Below are 24,603 nucleotides of genomic sequence, written 5' to 3' on the forward strand. Positions count from 1 at the left end.
TTGTGTGTGCAGGGGACAAGGTGGAAAGCAAGCATGGCTGGGAACATTGGAGGTAGAGTCAAACGGTTCTGCCATGGTACTGACAGGAAGAGAAAAAGATAGGGATAATCTTGAAAGAAAAGAATGTAAATAGTGTTGTGGAGGTAAGAATGTTTACAGACAGGATCATAAGTTTGAAGCTGGAAATTGAGAACTGATGCTGAATGTTGTCAGTGCATATCTCCTACAAGTTGGATGTCAGAAGAAAAAGAGGAATTCTGGAGTAAGCTGGATGAAGTGTGAAATAGAGAGTATCTCTGGGGGGTGAGCGAGTGGTAACTGAAGCAGACTTCTATGGACATAGATGAAAGGAATAAAAGTGGTGAACAGGGGTTGGGTGGGTATGGTCTTGCAGAGAGGAATGCAGAAGGATACATGGTATTGGATTTTGCAAAAAGAATTGCTGTGTTCAACATATATTTCAAGAAGAGGGAGGAACCCAGGGTGATGTATAAGAGGGGAAGAAGGTGGACAGATGGTGGACTACATCTTATGCAGAAGATGAAATCTGAAAGAGATGCTAAGGTGGTAACAGGGGCATATGCAGCTGGGCAGCACAGATAGTTAGTAGCATGACTTCAAATACCAGAGCTAAGTGAGTGAAGGAAGTGAACGCAGAGTTTAGGGAGGAGCTGAGAGTGTCTCTGGGTGGTTGGGAAGAGTTACCAGATGTCATGAGAAAGTATATGTCACATTCCTGGGTCTATTGACCCAGCGTTTTGAGTTTTAGTTTATTTGGATGTTTTAAGTTCTTTAGGATAGCTAAGTTCATTTGTTTATTAGTTTCTCTTTGTGTTTTTCTACCCCTGTATTTAAGTTTCCCTCTCCCTGTTTCATGCTGCGTATCTTATGTTGTCAAGTTTATATTGTCTTGTCTACATCTCATGTTTCCTGTTTTATTTTGAAGGTCTGTGTCCTATGTCAGTGTAGTCAGCGTTGGTTCCTTTGTCTCGTTATGTCAGACTAGTGTCAGCTGTTTCCCCATGTGTTTCCACTTCCCCCTAATCACCCCTGTGTGTATTTAGTCTGTGTTTCTGTTCGTTCACTGTCAGGTCGTCTGTTGTCCTTTGTGTCATATTTCCAGGTTCTGTGCGCTAGGTATTTTTGTGTCCATGTTAGGGTTCATGTTTTGGGTTTCTATGTTATCTTAGCTCTCCCAGTTTAGGTTATTATTTAGCTTCTCCTCTGCATTTTGTTTTGTAATGTTTTCACCAGCCTTAATAAACGGCTCGCTTTCTGTTAACATTTAAGTTTTGTTTCATGGTGTCTGCATTTTGGGTCCTCTTCATAATACATACAGTCTGCCTCTGCCAGACTGTGACAGTACAGCCGAAGTGTTGAGGGAAACTGCCAAGAATGTGTTTAATTATGCTCTGGACAGAGGAAAGAAAACAAGGTGATAGTTGCTGGAATAGCAAAATAATGGTGCTTTATTCAAATGCAGCTGAGAACAGGTGAGTCTTCAACCTGGATTTAAATAAACTGAGTGTTTCAGCTGATCTGAGGCTTTCTGGGAGTTTGTTCCAGATATAAGGAGCATAAAAGCTGAATGCAGCTTCTCCGTGTCTGGTTCTGACTCTGGGAACTGATAAAAGACCGGATCCAGATGACCTGAGGGATCTGGATGGTTCATACTGGGTCAGGAGGTCACTGATGTATTTTGGTCCTAAACCATTCAGAGCTTTATAGGCCAGCATCAGAACTTTAAAGTCTATCCTCTGACGGACAGGCAGCCAGTGTAAAGACCTCAGAGCTGGACTGATGTGGTCCACTTTTTTGGTCTTAGTGAGGACTCGAGCAGCAGAGTTCTGAATGAGCTGTAGTTGTCTGACTGATTTTTTAGGTAGACCTGTAAAGATGCTGTTACAGTAATCAAGCCTACTAAAGATGAATGCGTGGACTATTTTTTCCAGGTCCTGTTGAGACATCAGATCTTTTATCCTTGATATATTCTTGAGGTGATAGTAAACTGACTTTGTTATTGTCTTAATGTGTTTTTCTAAGTTTAGGTCTGCATCCATCACTACACCCAAATTTCTCGCCTGGTTTGTGGTTTTTAGATGTATAGATTGAAGTTCTCTGGTGACCTGTAATCGTTTTTCTTTGGCGCCAAAGACTATTACCTCAGTTTTGTTTTTGTTTAGCTGGAGAAAATTGTGGCACAACCAGTCATTGATTTTCTCAATGCATTTACCAAGAGCCTGTACAGGGAGAACTAGCAAAGGCAAAGGAAACAACTAATACTGAGTTACTGGAAATATACTGGGTGAAGCACTGAGAAGGTTGAAGGAGTACTTTGGGAAGCTGAGGAATGAAGGAAAAGAGAAAGGGGAGGACAGATGAAAGAAAGATGGTAAATCAGGGAGTGAAGAGGATTAGTAAGTGAGGACAGTTATGAAGGGTGGAATAGCACTAAGTCCAGGTGAGAGGAAAGCAGACTTTTTAACCAGTTTGTCTAATCCTGAAAGGATGAATGAGGAACTGACTAGTGTATTAGTACAGAACCAAGAACCATGGTGAAATGCAGCGTAGTAGTAACTACAGAGGGGAGGGAAAAGGTTGATGAGTCATGCGGGAGTCCCATAGTAAAGAGTTTTTGAAGCTAGGTTAGAAAGAGAGGTGACAATTAGCAAGCAGCAGTACGACTTTATGCCAAGAAAGAGTTACACATAACATGTCTTGAGAGCACTGATGGACAAGTATACAGAAAGTCAGAAGGAGCTGTACTGTATCATTTTGGATCTAGAGAGGCAGACGGCAGGGTTCCAAGAGAGGAACCGTGGTTCTGTGAAAATTAGGAGTGGCAGGGAAATATGTGAGGGTGGTGCAGAACTGCAAGGACAGCAAGACAGTGTTTAGGTGTGTGGTAGTAATCACAACTGGCAGATGGGTTTGCAATGTTGATGGACAGGCTGACAAATGAATTCAGGCAGGAGTCTCCAGGCACCATAATGATGACATTGTGATCTCTACTAAAGATAGGGGGCAGGTAAAAGAGAGCCTGCAGAGGTGGAGGTATGTACTGAAAAGAAGAGGAATGAAAGTGTATTGAATAAAGTCAGAATACCTGTATGTTATTGTGAGGGAGACAGCACTGCTATGATATCTGGTTTGGAAACATGAAAACAAAAACACTAACAAAAAGACAAGAGGTGGAGGCATCAAAGCTGAAAGATTTTTATGGGGAGCAGCCAGGATGAGTGTGAGTATATCAGACAGGGCAGGGCAGGTCGAGTGGTTTGGAAACAAAGTTAGGGAGGCAACGCTGAGGAGGGATAGTGGATATATTGCAGGAAGAGAAGAGGAAGATGTATTCTGGATGTAAAGAAGGAGGACATGCAGAGCGTTGGCGTGACAGAGGAGAATGGTAGGGATAGAGAGAGATTGAGGCAGATGATCCCCTGTGGCAATCCCTAAAGAGAGTAGCCAAAAGAAGAAGAAGAATATTACACAGGAAAATATTGAAGATCTGAGAGAAGTACAGTACCTCACAAGGGAGCATTAATTAAAAATTATTTTAGTGGTTGGTGTTAGTATTTTTTTCTCTTTGAAGCAAATAAGGAAGAGACGAAGCCTTGAGCAATTTCTTATTCATTCCCAATGATTCTGTTACCTGTTAAACCAGCATTCACACTTCTGGTGGGTGTATATCTCTGTAGGGAAAGCTATGAATGTAGCTGTCTATCTTCATAATCATATGGACAAAGATCTAAGCTTTTATTTTTAGAGTCATCATTTTCCAATATTTTTGGCTCATCCATGAGAAAAATTACTCAAAGATAGCCTGTGCATGGTTTACACAGGCTGTCTACGCATGCATTAGTTAGTTCAGATGCGGAGACGGACTCCTTATATTGGCTGTCCTCCAGAAACCGAGCTGTGAAGCCAGACTACTCGCAGTAAGAGTCCCTTGTGTGTGCTGTGCCAACCAGACAGCTCATGAAGAGATGGCATTTTTGTTAAGCATGATAGAGACTCAATTGGTGACATTTTGCAATACTGACAGATCTAACTCTCCATCAATCATATCTATACAGCGTTTGTGTTAACCAATACACCCTGTTGCTTAAAATAAGTAGCTTATTTTTTAATTGTAAAATAATACACAAGCAATAGTGAGCTATGACAAAAAATAGGAAAAATATGAGAAAGACAGCGCTATAGAATAATTTCATACTGAGAAGTCTACATTGCAAAGGGGGAGGGGGCAGCAGCACATCTGCTGGGACACACCAGTTTCCATGGTAACCTTTGATCACAGAGGGGATAACTGAAATGAGGTAATCACTCCATTGAATCCTGCCAGCAGTTTGACAACAGTGAGAACGAACTGCTCCTCCTCAAACTTGGCAAGAGCACTGCAACAGCTAGAAATTTCTGCACACCTTGATGACATTTACAAGTTTCTTCTTGTGAGATTCAGTGAGATTCACTGTCACGCTTTCCTATAGGAATACAATGCTGTCAGTGATATCATATTCAGTATTTAACATGTGATTGGAGTGATTTCACACAGCAGGAAACAAAGCATGAATGTCTGGAGTAATCGCATCTTTATAACGTGTCTTTTCCCAACTTGACTGTGAGTCATTATCATGAGCTGCAAAAAACAAGCACTTTAATATCAGAGAGTGTTTCCAGCTAATGAATTAGCTCTTTAGAAACAATTGTTACTTCCCTCTCCCTTCTGCACTTTTTTTTGCGCCAGCAGTAGCAGGAGTCGTAAAACAGTTGCTGATTATTTCCTATTAAGTGATTAATCTGCAGTCAGATCTGAAGGTCATCAAAGTGATTCCAAATGGTGGTGGTGGTGGTGGTGGTGGTGGGGGGGTTGTCAGCACTGGATTTTAATTGGCATCATTTTAATTATTCATAAAGGTAAATTGTTTCTTAGTGGGAAAAGGTTCACTGATGGTGGCCTTTGCATGTCATCTGGCATTAGTGATCCAAATAAACGATCTATAATCATATTTTGCTGTAGCCTTGGAGAGCCATTTTCTCTCACAAAAAAGTGTCATTCTGCTGAAGCTGGTGACCTCAGTGGGGAACTTCTACCATTAGGAAAGGATGAAAGGCTTTTAATGTCACTTCAGGTTGTTTTACATACATCCCAATTACTTCGCAGCGTGAGTGATGACTGAAGTTAATGTCACTTATGATCTTAATGATCTGTTGTTGTTGTTTTGTTTGGTAATCTGAGGAAAATCTTTTCTTTTCTTTTACACAGAGCCTACAAGTATGTGAGATCCATCCATAAATATAATTTGTCCCCTGGCATGACTTGTGTAAGCTTTATGCATCACGACTAATTCTCCTTCCACTGCTACTCTGATAAACAACAATGGATGGCTGACCTATACAAGATGTCTGGCTTTGTGTTGAATCAGCAGTCACAGCTTGGACAAAGGCAAACGGCAAAGCAAGCCACATGGATTCACTATCAAATGACTTCGTTGCCTGTTTGCTGGTGGCAACATATGGTGCTTGTGCCAAGAGACTGCATCTGTATTCACACAGGGCCTAACACTGGGAACAGATGCTGCAGTACTTCTGACCCTGCAAATTAATGGAAACGTGATACAGGATGCTCAAAACAATCTTTGTGCACGTGGTAGCGAGAGAGCATAGCTGCCGAAGCTTTAGCTTAGTATATTTTTCATGTAATTTGGAGAAACCATTTATGAAAGCACATTTTTTTCAGCCCATGTAATAGGTCTAACATTTTCACTAGTGCCTAAGGGACAAAGCACTGACCTCTGGCGGATTAAATGATATTGTGAAGTGACACACTAAGCCAAAAGTGCAGGGTGGCCCTTTTTTTCTCATTGGGGGCAGATGGTGCAGAACGTGTGCTGCCATTTATGGGGTAAGGCACAGCAGTGGGTGCGGCAATAGCACTCTGATGTTTTGCAGTAGTGGATTATTCTCAGAGATAGGGCCGTAATGGTTTATATGAACGTTGAGTAAGCCCTGCAAGTGTGCACCATCGGTGCAAGTGTACGTATGTGTCACTGTACCACAGAGAGGAAAAGGAGAGAGGGAAAAAAAAGATAAAGGGAGACTGAGAGACAGAAAGCGCACTACTGCCGTGAGACCTGGATTAGGCTCTGGACAGTGCATGCTGCTCTGGTGGCTCAGATTGCTCTAAAATCTCAGAGATTATGTGCAACGACTGAATGAATGAATGAATGAAAAGGCGTGTGATTTTCAAAATTACCATACAATATCTAGAAATGCATGCCATTTGATGTTGGGTTTTTTTTTTTTTTTTGTTTGTTTTTTTCTAAATGACATCAGAAACAGCAGTATGCGACATTACGTGATGGCAGAGCTTCAGTTCATCCTTTGTCATTTTTTTTTTTTTTTTTTAATAAATAGGACAGGGGGAATGAATGAGAGAAAGAGGGGGAGAGAAAGAAAGAAAACCAAAGGGGAGAAGAGACGGTGAGAAGGGGGGGGAAGAGAGAGAAAAAAAAAAAGAACTCCTGGGTCACCTGTATGGAGAAAAAAAAAAAAACAAACAAAAAAAACAAACAGAGGAGACAGCAAACAACAAAGAGCAACATAATAATAGAGAAAACAAAGCACCATCACAATAAACTAGCTAGTCATAGATATCAATATTTACTAAATAATAAACGATATTGTGCAGCATGCAAGATAGACAGCGCACAGTGTGCTTTGAGGCAGCAGCCAAGAAAGCTTTAGTCCGCGTCTGTGAATACCCATGTGTGCATACCTGTGTGGATCAGCATGCTTGCATTCCAAAGGTTTCTCCATGTAATGATCTGCTAGGGAGTGTGGGGGGGCCACAGCCCCGTCCTCCAGGGTGTGAAGCGGGTATGGAGGAGATCAAAACTCCAGACATCCAGAGGCCCCCAGAACACAAGAGACCATGGAAGACCAACAGATGCCATTTGATGTTGTTAAAAAACACCTTATGATTTATTTAAGAATGCCATTCTATAATGCAATGCAATGTAATGCCTTTTGATATGACACAAAGATTGTGATTTTTATGCACAACTTCTATTTCCACCTTCCTACTAGTGACAGTTAACCACAGCTGTGGAACGGCAGTCTTTGTCTGAGCAGGTATGCATTCATTTTGTTGCTCAAATGATGGATGCCATCTAAGACAGCGTTTTGAAACTGGGTGCTATTTCTTCACGAAACCACTCTCACGATCACTCAAACCTGAAACTACTGTAACCCAACAGACCAATTACTAACTGCAGCGCGATCATATTGTTTGCTACATGGCATGACTGCATGTCATTGTTGGAAGATTTAATGCTGAGAACTCTATAGTGCAGGTTTGAGGTTTTGCTTAATATCACATTGATAACTGAGTAGAGTGCATTCGGTTCATCGGATTGATGATCTCAACTTGGACTTAATGTAAACTGTCATATCTGATATTCGGTATTTAACATTTCCACATGACATAATTTAATGCATGGGGCTTTTAACCTCCATTAGCCACTTAAAAAATTTAATACATATGAATAGAAGTTTGGCTAATAGCAAGGAATTAATGGTAATGTGTAAAAAAAAAAAAACCCGTTCTTTATTTTCGCTCTCCTAGCAAACCAGCACCGGCACAATGTGGTTTTTTTATTTGATGTAAAAGTTTGAAGTAATATATTACATTAAATAATAATTTGTCTAATTCACAAGTATGATGCAGATGTATTGTGAGGTGAACAAGCATGCTGAAGTAGTAGTATGTGACAGAACACAGCTCGTCATGGCACGGGAACGTTATTTTCTCTCAGCTAATACCACACAATCATGCACGCATTGCTACCCTTTGCTTTTACAAGTCAGCATATATGCCAGTATTAATTAGTTGTGTTCATAGAAGTGAAATACACATAACAACGATATTTCTACATTGGCCATACCAATGTAAGCAATGGTTTCAACCACTGTGTCAAACCATGCATTGGACACTTAATCAAATGAATTTTCTTCCCAAAATGCAAAGCTTTTTTTAAAAAAAAAAAAAAACAACTTAATTGTTAGTGAGTTATGGCTTTCCTTTGAAAGGTTCAGCTCTGTTTCTTGTTGTGAATAATGGATACGAGTTTCAGACTGGCTTAATGCAACAGTGATCTGATAAAATACACCACACAAGGCCTGGAGAGGTCTCCATTTATGGGTAAGGGAGGCGGGGGTAGGGGTGATTATATTGTGCATGTTACTGTACCTTCAAGTACCTTCAAAGTCAAAAAATGCTTTCTAATCTAACTTCTAAAGTAAACTCTTGTTCCAGAACAGTTCAAAACAAAAAAGCAGATACTTCCACACGTGTTTGCCCCAATCCTCAAAATGTAGGGCAAAAGAACAGGAGTGTTTTCATCTTAAGACACACCTGCAGCTTGGCACAGCCTCTCAAGAAGTACAGTGCAAAGCAACAAAATAACACACCAGACAAGGTTCAAAGGCACTGTAAATACTAAACTGGAATATGATAATATTGTGATGAAAAAGATTAAATAGGCGCATAAACCACAAAGCAGGTAATTGCATGCTCGCTGGAATTGAAATAAACAGGTATAAATATTTAAGTCCTCACTGACAGTGATGAAGTACACCATGTATGATCTGTGAATGTGATCATGTCATGTGAAGTTATTCATTATGTTCTCTCACTCACAATTGGCCAGCTGTTTGAAGAAGTCAAGCTGAAATACTGGGACAGATGTTTCAAGACTGTAAGTGAGGTTTTGCATTATGCATACATTTTTTTAACCACCTGGTTGTTGTTTGTGTAGAATTGCCAAAGCTTAAGAGAGCGAATGACTGAGTGAGACAGAAAGAAAGAGAAACTGCAAGGATACAATAGCACATCATTATGCTCCATGTCATGTTCGCATGCAGGCAGTGGTACTGAAACTACAGCACCATGGACAGCACCTCAGTTAAAGGCACCTACCGCTAATCTGTGCTCAACTTTTCTGGACAGTTTTTTTTATGTTTGTTAGCTTTTTATGTTTTATGCTTGGTTTGCTTGTCATATATATATATATATATATATATATATATATATATATATATATATATATATATATATATATATATAGATAGATAGATAGATATAGATAAAGATATACTCACATATACACATACATACATACGTATACATAACTAAAAGGGTAAAAAAATAAAGGTGAAAGAAAAAAAATTATATTTAACTGTCCAATCAGCATATTTTAAAAATACCTGTGAAATACGTCCCCAGCATAAAATGTGTCACAAGATATATACAGCATACTAAATGCTATTAATTAGTATTAAGTAGTACTTAATAAGCACATTTCTGTATAATTGTATAAAGTGTAATACATAAATTTAAATATTTTATATTAGATTTTACAATAACATCCAATTTGCACATTATATTGATTGATGAAGACCATACACGACTCAGGGATTATCAGGGATTGTAACATCTAGTCCTTTTACTGAATTTTCCTTGACTGGTTGGGCTGAAGGGAAAGCAAAGATAGAAAAAGAGAGCATAGTAAAGTGAAATGCTATATACAGTAACAATAAACACCGGGCAGGCTGGAGAGACAAGTAACTGCAAATCAGGAGCAAGCAGCCACAGAGCCTGAGGCACCTGCAGAAAGGTACAGGGAGAGAGAAAAAAGCTATAGGGGAGAGAAGGCACAATGATAATGACATGATATAGTGGCATATAAATGCATGGACAGCAAAAAAAGAATAAAGTAGAAGATAGATGCTCAGTGCATCGTGGGAAGTTATCCAGCAGTGTCAGCTTACAGCCGTATAGCTACAGGAAGGTTTTAATACTGATTTTAAAAGCAAATTCTGTGTTTACCTAGAAAAATACAATATCAGAGCTAGTTCCACAGAGGAATGTGTCTGCATAAGCTTTAAAAAGTGGTGTCTGAGAGCAACGTTCTCCATTGAGATAATATGGTGATTTTTAAGCTGAGATGGTCATTAAAGGATTTGTATGTAAAGAAAAGAGTTTAAAATTTCATTCTGGATTTTTTGGGACGAACCAAAGGAAAAACACTGAAAAACACTTTGAATCATGGGTTTGGAACATTCTGAAAATAAGAAATAACAATAACCCCTAAAAGTAGTGACCAACTTTTTTAACATCGCTCAAAATGAGAAAGGATTTTCCTCATTTTGACAATGTTTCACAAATGAAACAAATTCACAAAAGACTTGTTCTGTATGTAAGTTTAAGGAGATAGTCTCATTTAAGTAAAATAAATAAAATAAAAAGTACTTTACACTCACATATCCTCTTTTGTCAAGCCAAGCAGAAGCCTACAAACTCGGTCACTCAGTTTATGGCATAAACTGAGTGCAGACGAGCTGAAAAGTTGTCTAGATTCTGGGTTTACATTCATGTGCAGGCCACTGTAAATGTTTCTTGAGCTGATGTCACTGCTTTTTCAGTAAAATAGAATTTTGAAGGAGAAAGTTAAGAAAAACAGCTGTCACACAGCAAAAAGATATGGGGATTGAATGTCTTGATCAGCAAGGTCTTTTCTGTGTGGTGCTTGCATGTTAGCTTAATTGGCTATTCTCAGTGGACTGTGGATGTATGAGCATTGGCAACCTGTCCAGAGTGTACCCTGCCTCTCGCCCTGCATTTTCACCATCACTTGAATCTATTAGTCTTTTTAACGCAATGGACAGATGTCCGAAGTGATTCATAAGGGCTTAGCATACCTATAGGATTATTTTTTCCAGTTGCTCAAGCTATATGAATCTACTCAAGCTGCCGTTGATCCATACGGTACAAGAAAACTAACAGAAGAGTCAGGGAGGTCAGTCAAATGCAGCTTGCACAGACCCACTAACCCAAGAAAATGTAAAAAATATAAGAAACGCTGTATGGTTATGTCTGTGAAGATTCTCAGTCATCCAGGTCATCGTAGTCAAAGGAGCTTGCAAAGAAAAGCGTCTGGACTTCTTTAAGTTGCTTGAAGCTGTATGGTTATATATCGAATCTAATTATATGACTTTTGATTGATTTTTGTGTGCCTGTATGAAATATTTAAGCTCATGGTACATGGTGTTTCTGTATAACACGGTGTTTAACATAACTGTTGAAGTTTTACATAAGTTTTACATGTATAATATTTTACACATTAATAAGGTAAGTGCATTTTGTCGGCAAAATTATATGTTTGTTTGCTTGTTTGTTGGGTGGATTCTAGGAGACCACCAGATATCATGAATGCTAATTCTCCTCATTCAAAGAAAAACAGTTCTCCAGTTATAGAAATAAGTCTTTGTTTGTTTTTTCACTAAGGACTCGATGATTAAGATAGAATCCACTCTAATATCTGCCCATTCACTGTAAGGAGTTGCCTAGCTGTAGCCATATTTAGCATAATTCCCCTACCAGCGGTGGGGGTTCGGGTGATGAGACAGTACAGTAGATAGCCTCGGGTTAAAATGTCGCATGTGTTATAAAAAGTAATGATATATGTTAATTAGTGGGCTGCTCAACAAAGCACATAAACATATTTCACAAGCGGTTAGACTCTTTTTGAAATGTTTGCAAATGCTAAGGAACATTAATTCATTAATCAGCGGTCGCTGAGTTAGCTTACATATTCAAATCGGTGAAGTGGAAAAAAGCGCTAAGTAGATGTTGGACAGCAAACATTACAGCAGTCTAGAGTATCAAACATGTATAAACGGTTATTTAAGAGTTCAAAACAGCATGTCAGTTGCCAGTGTTAATATGTGTGCGTTTCAATTTTTATCAAACTGCTGTTAACTATCACCCTCCACTAAAAACTCTCCTGTCATTATGTGGACCCCCCTCCCCCTCAACCACAAACACACACGCACGCACGCACCCATACACACAAGGCAGTATGTAAGCACATACTGTAGTGTATTCCAGCAATGCTCATTGTTGCTCCGCAAGGCTGGGACTTATCCATACGCGGGCTAAGCCCCCTGAGAGCAACGTCATTCCCCTTGGCATATTAACCACTGTCCGCTGTGTGCGCTCAACACACCGCGACAGAGGACGTCAGGATCGCACCCAACCTCAACGCGAAATGCTTTGCGAACTAAACCTAACTCAAGCAATCCTCCCCGATTCCGCGCGTTTCGGAGATGAGCCATTTAGATGCTCAGTCATACAAGCGGGATAAATAACTCTACGGTAAAGTAGAAAGGTAATTTAAAGTGGAAAGAGTGTTTGCGTGTAGCGAATTTGGTAAAAGAAACCCCATAAACAGCGAACCTTTGCAACTTGGGGATTTACTGTGGAGGCACTTTTTACTGAAGATCTCGGGATATTCCTTGTCTAAATATGCCTATAAGAAGAGGTCACGTTGCACCACAGAACACATTCCTTGGAATAATAATTCGGAAATTCGAGGGACAGAGTAAGTATTTTGTTGATGTACAAATTCTGCTACCAGATGAAGAAATAGCACAAAGTAAACGTTATTGACAGAATAAGATATGTATATACGTGTGTGTGTGTGTGTGTGTGTGTGTGTGTGTGTGTGTGTGTGTGTGTAACTTTATGTTAAGATATTTCTTAAACAAAAGGATAAAACTGAAATGTTAGATTCTTGTTTTATTATTATTATTATTATTATTGTTATTATTATTATATAGACTCGGTTTGTTTAGTAGTTGCCATGCACTTCACTTGATTGCTGACTGTTAATATATGTGAGCCATGGTTTACACTGAGATCACATCAGATCATATATATTTGTTCCCCTCTTTCATACAGACCGGAAATTTGTGATAGCTAACGCCAGGGTGGAGAACTGCGCAATCATCTACTGCAATGATGGCTTCTGTGAGATGACAGGCTTCTCAAGATCAGACATCATGCAGAAGCCATGCACGTGTGACTTCCTCCATGGTGACCTCACTGACAAAGAGGCCATCAACCAGGTGACACAGGCAGTGTTTGGGTCTGAGGAGCGCAAGGTGGAGATCACCTACTACCGCAAGGATGGTAAGTAACTGATCTGGTAAAACAGAAGGGGGCTGGCACAGCATGCCCGTAAGCTGAGAGGTGTCTGGAGAGCACCTGGAGTTCTCCTCATTTCATGTTGTGTCAGTCAGTTGGTCACTAACCAACCAGAGGTGCATGTCCACAGTACCTCAGACAGAGGAAAACAGCAAGGCTAGTCTAGTCTAAAATTAGATCTTCCTAAAAGTTTATGCTGGTGTTATTTCATGTGTTCTGCAAAAAATAACTAGATGATGGTTATTAGAGATTTATGAAACGTGTTCTTACGAGAAACAAAAAATATTCTGATCATATAATACAACAGGAATGTTGTTGTTTTTTAATATTATTGGATTGTGTTTATTGTTTTGTTTTTTTCAAATAAAAACAGTGTTTCTGTAATATTGTTAGTCTTACATCTCAAATAATGCACTACACAAAGCAGCTCTGCAGGTGAATTTGTAGGACACAGGTCTTTGACATCAGCAGCTGTAAAGTTTATGTTTTGTCTTTTGAATCTTACCTTGCAGTAAATTCTTTGTCTACTTTACAAATTTCAAATATAGTAAAATACACTGATTGTGTATTTGAATCTCTATGGTGCATTTATTGATGCGGTGGTTTGTACCAAAGGTTTTCAGTTGTTTCAGTAGACAGTGGATCAGTCCATTGACCTATAAAATTGCTGTTCAGATTTGCTTGCAGTGAAAATGCTCTCCCTTAAGCGGTAGACTTTTGTCATTCATTTTTGGCCAGTCCTATTATGAATGGTGTACTGAGAGACAGCAATCCTGAGTCCGAGAGATTTAATACGACGTTACCACTCAGTGACATAAATCCGCAGATTGACCACCTCCTGCCATGCTCTCACATGAGGCTTTTTTTTTATGGTCAGCGTGACATATCTGTACACAGTTAATCCCAAAGGTACTACTCTTGTGGAGCTGCACATTTTGATCATGCTTTATTGTTTTCATTTAGCACCTGTGTTTGTGCCATGTGAGACCTCTTCTGGTGAGACATTGTTGCTTTGCACTAATATTCTTTAGCATTTGATCACTTTAAATCATGGGCAAACAGCAGTTTTATATATGTGGATTCTAAAATAGAAGAAAAGTGTTAATATTTTATTTAATCCTAGGAGCCTAATTTTTAATCATGAGTTTAATTAGATTCTGTGCCATGGATACATGCTTAATCTTCCATCAGTAACCATCAGGCATGTTTTGGGGGTTTTTTTGCTAATCATGATCCAGCTGCTGCACTGTTAAATAGATTGTTGCAGAAACCTGCAAGACAATTTCACATCAAACTCTAGGGTCTAACTGGAAGTGCTTGGTGTATGGCAAACAGGATTTTAAAGAAACTTCATTTAGGTTCCCATCTTCCCATATTGCATGCTTGTTCTGCACTCTGTTCTAAAAGTCGTGAGCATTCAATGCTTAAAGCATTGTGGATGAGAGTCTGAAAACCTTCCAACGTAATCGTTTGTCCCAGTCCTATCACAATCCTCCCTAGTGTGCATTACGAATCCAAAACATAACTCTTAATACTCCTCAGAGGAATTTATAGTTAGCATGTGTGCTCATGAATAAAGATGTCAGGGCTGACAGTGCAGTGACTGGGAATGAGCAGCTTTCAGAGTAGATGCATTACACGGGTATGGAGGACACCATTTGCCTGCTTTAAGGGAATAAAAGATTCATGCCATCCTTGAGAGAAGTAGCCCTATTGATTCAAGACAGCTGACAAATTGAAGTTGATGGGCAGAAAGTGGTTGCATTTCATGTCTCCAAACTGCAAACTGAAGTTATCAGTCCTAATGCAAATCAGTTAATCCTTTGTATTAAAGCCCGAGCACACACTGTACATCACAAATTATGAAATAAACCAGTCTCAGCATCGGCAGGTTACCAATGTTCTGTTTCTCCCCTTTTTCATGCATATTTTTCTCCAAGTATTGGTTGATTTTTGATGTGTGCCTAAAATGCCAGAGGTTGAAGGAACTGAAGTGAGGCAGGTGTAGTTTGTTTTCCCCTTCCACCAATAACTGCGGTAAGAAAGTAAGGTTTGGATTTGAGGAAGCTGTGCGACATCAGGAGCAACAAAGCTTTATTTCTCTTTTCACTTAAAAAGCAAAAGTTAAGCAGCTTATGTGAATGCTTAGAAATTAAAAGTAGGGGAACAATAGCAACCATGGGAGCACAGCAAAGGCCTTTTGCACCAGACCATTTGCTTCTAATTTTTGTGCTTCCCTCTATGTGAAGAAGCATGACGTGCTGTTAGAAGAGATACCACATGTGCTGTGTTACACCAGCTATGATACATAATCAATGAGATAAATGCTTTCCCCTGAAGGCTTTGTAGAGCTATCCAATTCCACAGGGTGTAATAATACTTTGTACCTGAATGAGTATTAACAAAAGGAAGCTGACACCATGGAGCAGAGAGAAGTTAAATGGATAATGGCGACATAACAGCAGCAGCTTAGCTAACCATGCTGAATGATGTGGGACATGTGGTATGCTTGGGTGCAGAGTTTCATAGGTGGCACGCCACCAAGGGGACTGCAGGGCCATGTACCCCTGCTGAGGGTTTAGTGGCAGGGGAGTGAGGGGACAGGGAGTGCCTACAGTACATAAGGTGTGCTGCGAGACACTTGGATGACTTCTCTCTAAAATAGCACATCCATTTTTCATCACGCGAGCCTTCTTTGGTGTCTCGTAGTATGAGGTGAAGCAGATAAGGTTTTCTACATCTGGTTATTTTCAGCCCGTGCAAGCAGATGATTTCAAGTCCGGTAAAATGTTTGTTAAAACATGCTGTAGCACGAGCTCCTTTCAAACTCAACAAATCGAGATAAGCTTAATTAATAACTGGAAATTGATAGTGATAGTTACTGACATAACCCTAACAATATTTGCATTAGATAGCAGTAGTAAATCATGGACTATTTTTAATGTCATGAGATTCTTGTAGTGGAGTGTGAAATCCAATGTTCCTCTCTATACCATCTGTATTTTTCTCCTAATTAGCTACCGTACGTTAACCTACATTATATACCCTTCAGTTCATTTAACCTGCCAGCATCTGTACCAAATTAAACATAATTAAAAGATCACAAAGCAAAATCTCACCAACTAATAAATATAAATTCAGTACGGCGTGTGCTGGAGCTGCTAGTTATCCCTGATGGCTCTGAAGACACTGATTGAAGATGAAATTAGGCCAGTCTATGTAGCTTACAGCGCTCTCATTGAGGCGAGATATTGCCACAGGGTCTAAGGACTCTAAACAACGGGTTAGCTTGCATGGCCTCTCTCTACATACACCAGTCCTGATGGGCTATGCCCCAGTAATGTTGTATATTGGCTTAAGCAGAATAGCCCTAAAAGAGGAACATGTCAGATTTCATTATACAAGACTCACTAGTAGTTGTGGGGCTGTGTTTAAAAGCTACAGTACAGTTGTGTAGAACATGGTTGGAAGGATACAAATAGAAAAATTTGCATTCAACAATGTTACTCATGCTTCTTCCCAAAGCAGATCAACTTACATAAGAGAATATGAATCCTTAATAAACACTACTGTGTACAAATATGAACACAGCTATGTGCATTTATGCGTCTTTAAGACATCTTAAAGTTGCACCACAGCTTTTTTTTCTTTGTTGCTCATCATTCCAATTGTGTTGAAAGGATCACTTGATTAAGCAGCAATGTTTTAATAATTGATGATGGAAACAGAATCTACAGTAATGAAATTTCCATCATGTATAGGGAGCTAGTCTTAATACAGTGTCCAGTCTTTCAAGCAGGTGTAAATAGCGTCTCTTGGCTCACAGGGAAAACAGTTTATATAAAGATCTCAAAATGAATGCACATTCAGTAAAAAAAAAAAAAGAGTTTGCTTGTCAAAGATGTTAAATATGTTGATAAGCATTAAACACTTAAAAGGACTGTGACTTAAAATGAAAATGAAAATGGACTAAATATATATAGAAGTAATAAAACACCCTTATTATTCCATCAACACTAAAAGCCTTTACTGACGTACATTGTGTGATATAAAAATTATCCAAAACAAGTCAAAATTATTCAAGTATTTCCACAGTTTTTGAGCAGCATGACACATTCGCAATTTTTAACACCTAGAGTACTCCAAGTTCTACAGACATTAACAATTTCCAGGGACGCAGATGGCACGCTTAAACATGTGGAGCTTTCTTCTTTCTTCTTTCGGTATTGAGCAAAATGTGTAATGTATTTTAGAGTTACAGTGGCATTCTAGTCATGTAATACTGATATCAGTAGATATACTGTGGATGGCTGCATACACTAGTTTCATTAACTGACTCAAATTGGCTTTCTTTCCCACCTGTTTGGACTCAGTAATGTCAAAATGTATGTTTTTATCAGTGTGTTTAGAACCTTTGCTGCAGGACAAGTTACAGTCATTTGCATTCAATTGACTTTAATTATATTTTACACATACCTAGTGGAAGAAATTAAGTCATGAGACACTCTGCACACTGCCATGATAACATTTGGTGAGGCATACATCAGGGCAGGGCTTAACCACGACTTTATTCAGGAGGTCTGCTGAGCATGAGGGTGCATCTACTCTTGGCTGCACAAAACACACACAACACACACACATATATTGGCTTTCCTTGTCCCAGTGCTATCCAGTTGCCATGGTTACCATGGGTCATTAAGGGTGCAAACCCTTACTTGTTTGCATCCTTCATAATTTCTAAAGCTTTGAGTGTTCCAAGGCACAAAATAATTGTGAAATGAATTAAATGTGAAACTGAAAGGGCCTTTCATAGTGCTGGTCATTTGGGCAAATTGAGTAATCAAGCACGTTGGTCTTTGGTAAGAGAATATACCACCAGTATTTTGAAGAAAGCTTCAGAAGCTCTCTGCAGAGAGAACAAAACCTGCAGCACAACCCTTTGGCAGCAGTCCATAAATCAGGACATAGAGATAGACAGAAGTAAAATCTATGAGAGGCTTCTTGGCTTTTGCAAAAAATTGCTTTTAAAGAACTGTGAAAGTCTAAAAATTGAATTATTTAGTCAGAACTGCAAGCAGTTTGTCTGGTGAAAACTCGCATCTGGCTAATACTATTCCCCCAGCAAAGCATGGTGGTGGCAGTATTCTTTAGAGGTGCAGGGTCAGGGACATGGAGCCTGGGTTGAGAGAAGAGTGAACACAACCAAAATTCAGAGTGGCTGGAACAAAAAAGGCCTTGGAGTTGAAATAGGGAGCGAGAATGAGGTTCAAGTTCAAGTTCAACTTTATTGTCACTTCAACCATATACAGTTTAAAAATACACAGTGAGGCGAAACAACGTTCCTCCAGGAACCAAGGTGCTACAAGACAAGACAGGTGAGGATTCAGATTCAGGACCACAGTGAACAAAACATAAAAACACATTAATTCTGCAATGGGTTTGAAAAGTCTCTGGCTGTCCTTGAGTGGACCTGTAAAAGCTCAGGCCTTAATTGCATAAAACATCAGTAAACAGACAAAAAGATGATATTTTATTGATTCTCCTAATAGAGTTTAACAAAATCCTTTTGAAAGAATTGATTTTTTTTTTCAGAAGGGCTATAGCTTTTACAAGGCAGTCACTTTATTATTTATTTATTAAAGCAAAAGTGTTTGCTCTGAACTATTTGCAGACATGTTCAGCTCAGGGGCTTCACGAATTTCATTTTGTGTTAAACCTCAGTTTTGTTTCTGACTTGTCGCATTTGTTTATGCAATGTATACTTTGTGCACTATATGCATTCTTCATTTGATTGATAAAAGTTGCAGCTGCTTGAAATAATCTCATTTTTAAGTGTCGCCTGACTGCATCTAAAGGCAAAAATGCTAATCCAAGACACGACAATAGAAAAGTATAAAAACATATACATCGGTAAGACTTGAGGGGGCTCACACAGCTTTGATACTCAGTACACCTTGTTTTTAATGTCACTGAGCTTCTTACTCTACTGTTATATATTAATACTGCTTTTTTCTGTTATTTCCTTTCACTCTCTCCTAACTCTGTGATCCAAACATAAATGCTTGTAAATAGGTTAAGTTAGAAATCTGAAAACCTTTCTTGATGAGTTTGAAAAATACCTTAGCTTCATAAAAATTGTCTGGCAGTTTTATTCTAATGATACTTCAGCTGTGAAGTGATGTCTGCCAAGGCAATTTGTTACCCAGCAGGGGGTGGTGTCACATATAATGGGATCTTTTCATCTGAATTTCATTTTTATTCACATATTTTATGGCTTGCCTTTACTGTAACATTTAAATAACAAGCGCACATCCTCAGATAATAAGATTTGATTGAGGTCTGCTATTGTCTAAGTCCCCACTTAATTAACATGTTGGATATTCTAGAATATTAATTTGGTGATAAGCTAAAAAAACTGCTAAATTGATTTATGATTTAACAGTAACAGTTAGTTACAAATAAATTATAACTAATTTTAATTACAATTAATTCAGATTTGTGCCCCTGCAGTAATGTTTACTAAAATACCTTCAGTAGACTTAAACTGTGAATGACACTTCTGTTTTTTCTGGTAACAAATAACTCAACTGATCACATGGCACACTGCCATTGGGGTTTTTTTGGTCAGAGAAACAAGAACTCCCTGTTCTTCTGACTGAATATGCTTGTTGTTTAACAGGAAGAAGCACTGTGTCCTTTGTTTGGTTCCAAAACAATTAAAATGAAAACGTGAATAAGAGCGTATTATGAGATTAAACTTGGTAACACACTGTCCGTGCTGATTCAACTCAAGAGTTAGAAGAAGCTTTGCTTTCATCCGTTTCGGTAAAGGTGACATTCAGCAGGAGACCAGATGAGAAGGTACCCCCATGGCTTAGCCTTTAAACATGACTATTGTTTCCCATCTGGTCAGGTAAAGCCCAGCCCAGAAATATTTTTTGCTGAATTTACAGTTTCATCCTGGCTGATCACGGAGCCTTCTCTGAAAAACAGACTACACCACTATTTCCACTATCAGCTATTAGTAGTAACTACTACTAATATAAATATTTATTTATTCTTATTATTCAGGCTAGATTTTACAGCATTTAAGCTTAGCATTTAATTATTTTTTGCTGGTTAGTTATGCAGTTACATCACTCTTCTGTTAATTAGCTATAATGTAAATATAAATGTGCCTAACAGAATGAACACAATGTGTCTTTAACCATGCAAGCCATATGGTGTTTGTTTATTTATTTATTTATACTAGTGCATGCTAGTAGTTTTCCTTGTTCATGCTGTCGGCAAACTGATATGCTTATCACAATAAAAAAAATTTAAAAGAAAGAAAGAAAGGTAGTTAGTGTTCATATGCCAAAAATTGGTAATATTTAGCCTCAGTCACACAGGCCTAGACACCAATGGGCAAACCCCTGGGAAGCTCGGGTGTATTCAGTGTTTGCAAGTGGTTGGTAGAGGGTATTATCTGTTGCTAGGTGAAATAAAGTAGGCAGCTACACCAAAAACATTCATTGCAATTGCTTTGTACATTAGCACATTAACAATTAGCAATTGTAGTGGTCTTGATGCTTTTTCTGCAAACATTGGCCAAGTACTTACCAAGGGGGTAGTCTTCCATGCAAACTATCGCTAACTGTGCCAATCTGCTATAGTGATCAAAGTAATCGCAAGGAAGTTTTCATTGCAGCACTGTGTATCAATTTCACATAGTTGCTGGCAGCATCTTCCCTTAACCCATTACGAGGTGGTTGCTCGACATGTATAATTCAGCTTTTGTGGATATAATTAGATATTATTGCTGTAAAATAATGACAGAAGGTATTGTCGGTGCACAAATGCTTAAAATGGGTCATTTTGGGCTGTCGGTGAGTGGTTGCTAGGCAATATGACGATGCCATAATATTTGATATAGATGAAAATCCTTGGATGTATCCTTTATGCCAATTTTGTTTATTTGATTATCTAGGAAGAGTTTGCGGACAAAAAAACACATAATCACACAGAAAGACAGAGATTAAATTAACTGGGTGACCTGATGGCTAAATAGTTCAGGCACATAGCACATGGGTGAAAACTGACCATTTCATTCCTCTTCTCTCTTTCCTCTGTCTTCTTTCCTGTTAATCTCTACTAGAGCTGTCAAATTAAATGAAAATTTAAAGTAAAATTTACAGAAGTCTATTCACGGCTGAGCAATAGAGCAAGGATGGTATCCACATCTGTTCAAGTAAGGAAGAGAAATGAGGAAGTCTTGGCCATATTTTTTCATTCGTCCATGCTAATAAACCACTTTGTCCCTTGTTCTTTGTCTAGGATATATCTTGAAATAACTACAACTAACAGTCTACACTCTACCTTACATATTCTTTATCTTATACTCACCTGCTCTGTACCAGGGTGGATCTTTTTACTTGACAAACTGGTCTACATACTTGATCCGAGTATAATTAAAAGTGAGTCTTAACAAAAACTGTTTTTTTTATGTCCATAACACACATCAGAACTGTGACTACAGTTTTCCCACCTTTCTTCTTACTGGTGAACTTTGTTGCACTGTTTTTGTATCCTGTAAGCTCACAATTTTTTACTCTTATTCTGTTTATCAGACAATCAGTTCTGAATAACTCTCATCCACTTACTTTCCCTCCCTGAACAAATGAACAGTGTTAACTCAAAGAGATCAAAGTCAATACCAAAGTGCTCCCTTTTACAGAAAGGACAATGCAGAATTAGGTGAAGGATTTCTGGGAAATGCAGGAAAAGTGCTTTTTATGAACAGGGGATTTAAATTGGGCAAGGACTCGAGGTTGCCCTGCTCTCTAAGCGCCACTTTCGACTTTATAACGTAACATGACCAGGAAGCCTTTACACGAGATGAGATTGCACACAGCACACCTTCTGCTCTTAGTAACACATCACATATGTAACTGTGTTTTGTTCCAAACACTGAATTCCACTATTCTCTAACACCAGCTGGTGCATTTTCAATGTTTTCCATTTCATTTAGATTACATTATCATCACTTCTGGGGTTTCTGATGCTGAAATCTGTCCAAGAGAACTGTGGCATGTAGAAACAGACCAAGCTTGTTATATTTAGTCAGACAGCAAGTCTACTGCTAATGAATGCTGCTGGCAGGGTGTCTGTGAGCCCTGAGGAAATTGCAGCGAACACTGGTAATATGTGTCCTCTGTGAGTATGAGCACAACACAAACAGACAGACAAAATGACGGACAGATCCACACAGAGAGACAAAGGTGTAATTTTACTATGAAACAATTTGATTTTATAGCTCAGTTCAAAATGATGAATATATCTACACGTGTTAATTTTTTATTTTTATTTTTTTTAAAGGTTCAAATGGGGCTGTTTTTTTTACTGGTTTTTATAATGTAATAATAACTGGAGTAGTTTCAGAGCAAACATTTTTCCTCATACGAGAAAAGGCCACTGATACTATATGTCCCCCAACTGTAAGTAGCTGTTGTGTTATTGCTTCAAGTCCAGTGGGTAGAGAGTTTTATTGGTGAGCACTTATGCCCACAAGCAAGAGTAGATTTTGCTAACGCAGCTTTAACCAGTGCAGTTGAGAAATTGTGATCTCGCTGGATTTTCTGCTCCGCTGCCTCACACAACGGATATTTTTAGTGATTATTTCTATGTGCACACTGCAGTTTCTGTGTTGGCTGTAATCTGTCTTGCTTGTTTGATCTGTTACACTAAATCGTGCTGTCTCAGCCATCGTATTGAAACTTGGTTATTTTATGTAATATATTTCTCATTAAAATATGCATGCAATATATGCATAAGAACAACAACATACAGACATGAACCAATCTAACCTCTGGATGTTTTTATTTTATCTCATCTATTTCATCTATTCTGGCATACAGCCATTGACCTTTAATATTAACGTCTTCTCTGTTTTTCCAAAGGTGTCGTAAGTCATTTTTACAGTTCTTTATAGTCCTCTCACAAGGACTTTTAACTGGCACGTTGTATGTTCAACTCTCTGACACTGATTCTTTGTTTCTCTTTCAGGGTCTGACTTTCAGTGTAACACTCATATAATCCCAGTGAAGAATGAAGAGGGCGTGGTGATGATGTTTATCTTAAATTTTGATTATGTTGTGGATGAGGGAAGTGACAACTCCACAGAGAAGATAAGCCCCACATCCCCTACAAAGTCTGATCAAAGTAAGTATGTTAAATACTACTGGAATAATTAGTGATATAGCATGACATACCTCCCTAATGACACCAGTATCTAACAAATACTGTGGAGCTGTTTAACTTTGCTGCCATACAAACATCTGTGACAAAATTTCTGCATACCCGAATGAGTAACTGGTGCATTGCAGGATAAACGTTTAAAAAAAAAAATATCAAGAACTCCTGCATGTTTTCTCACTTTCTTATTTCAGTCCATCTGACCTTCATCAGGTATACAAGCAACATATGGACTAAACAAGCATGCACACATGGGAAATTCCTTAGTCATTCCAACATGCAATCAGGGAACTGTATGATCACATAAAACCAGGACAAACAGATTCAGGGATAGCTTCTTTCCCAGAGCTATCACCGTAGTAAATAAGCACAAAAACAATTGAACCTGCTTAGCTATACCATACCGTCACTGCCATTATATTATGCTGCTATTCATACTGTCATTATATTAATGCTGCTATCCTGTATATATCAGACTTACTATTGTTTGAGTACTTGCGATTGTTTTATTGTACTTTTTATATTTTACATTTACATTTATTATTGAATCTTGCACCAAGGGAGTGGCACTCCAATTTCGTTGTACTCTGTACAATGACAATAAAGGCTATTCTATTCTATTCTATTCTATTCTATTAATCTGAAAAATGAACACTTTGTGTATGTGTGTCAGTAATGTTGAGTGTTTGAAGTGACATCCAGATAAGTTCAAAACTGTTGAAGTTCAGAGTAAAACAACAGTAGGCTCTTAATACAAACTGTGTGCTTCATCAAAACATCATATTATCAGCCATAGTCCATTAAGAGTATACACAAATCACAAATAATCACAAACATCATACTAAGTAAATATTTCCTATGAAAATGAAAATGACTAGATACTACTTGTTATTACATTTATTCCATTCACTGACTTATGTTACCCGTTGGGTATTTTAATACATTCTGATTCCTATATGGCATATATGGTATATGAATGATACAATATTTTGATGTTTTGAAAGGTTTTCATTTACAGTCTGTCTTGTATTTTGAACTTGAGGAGTTTTGAATTCATTTGGATGTCACTTGAGGTTAGTATTATCACACAGGTGATCCTGCTAATGCTTTTGGTTGACTACTGACAGACATACATGCAAGGTGTTAATCAGTCAGATTAATTTCATTAGTCCTCTCACTGCATGTGATGACGATTGAGATACTTCGCGTGTATGTGGCAATGCAGGGATTGTGCTCATATACTACGAGGTCAAAAGAGAAAAAGAGTTTAATAAATGTAACAGCAGCAAGCAGATCAGTGTGTCTAAGTTCTATTTCTTTTT

At 38.5% G+C, this 24,603-nt stretch overlaps 1 protein-coding gene across 1 annotated transcript in view; it reads left to right on the plus strand.

Moving 5' to 3' along the window:
* Nucleotides 1–12,014: 12,014 nt before the first annotated feature.
* kcnh7b (potassium channel, voltage gated eag related subfamily H, member 7b) overlaps nt 12,015–24,603 on the plus strand; it is a 43,247-nt gene continuing 30,658 nt past the window's right edge. The window contains exons 1-3 of the mRNA XM_085250495.1: nt 12,015–12,443; nt 12,803–13,033; nt 23,093–23,248. Coding sequence (XP_085106621.1) covers nt 12,368–12,443; nt 12,803–13,033; nt 23,093–23,248 — 463 coding nt within the window. The 5' untranslated portion in view covers nt 12,015–12,367. The remainder of the gene's footprint in view (nt 12,444–12,802; nt 13,034–23,092; nt 23,249–24,603) is intronic.

Source organism: Mchenga conophoros, linkage group LG16, assembly GCF_057382185.1.
Source record: "Mchenga conophoros isolate Kocher_MC1m ecotype Shallow Benthic linkage group LG16, M_conophoros_male_GT1.1, whole genome shotgun sequence".
Classification (NCBI taxonomy): Eukaryota; Metazoa; Chordata; class Actinopteri; order Cichliformes; family Cichlidae; genus Mchenga; species Mchenga conophoros.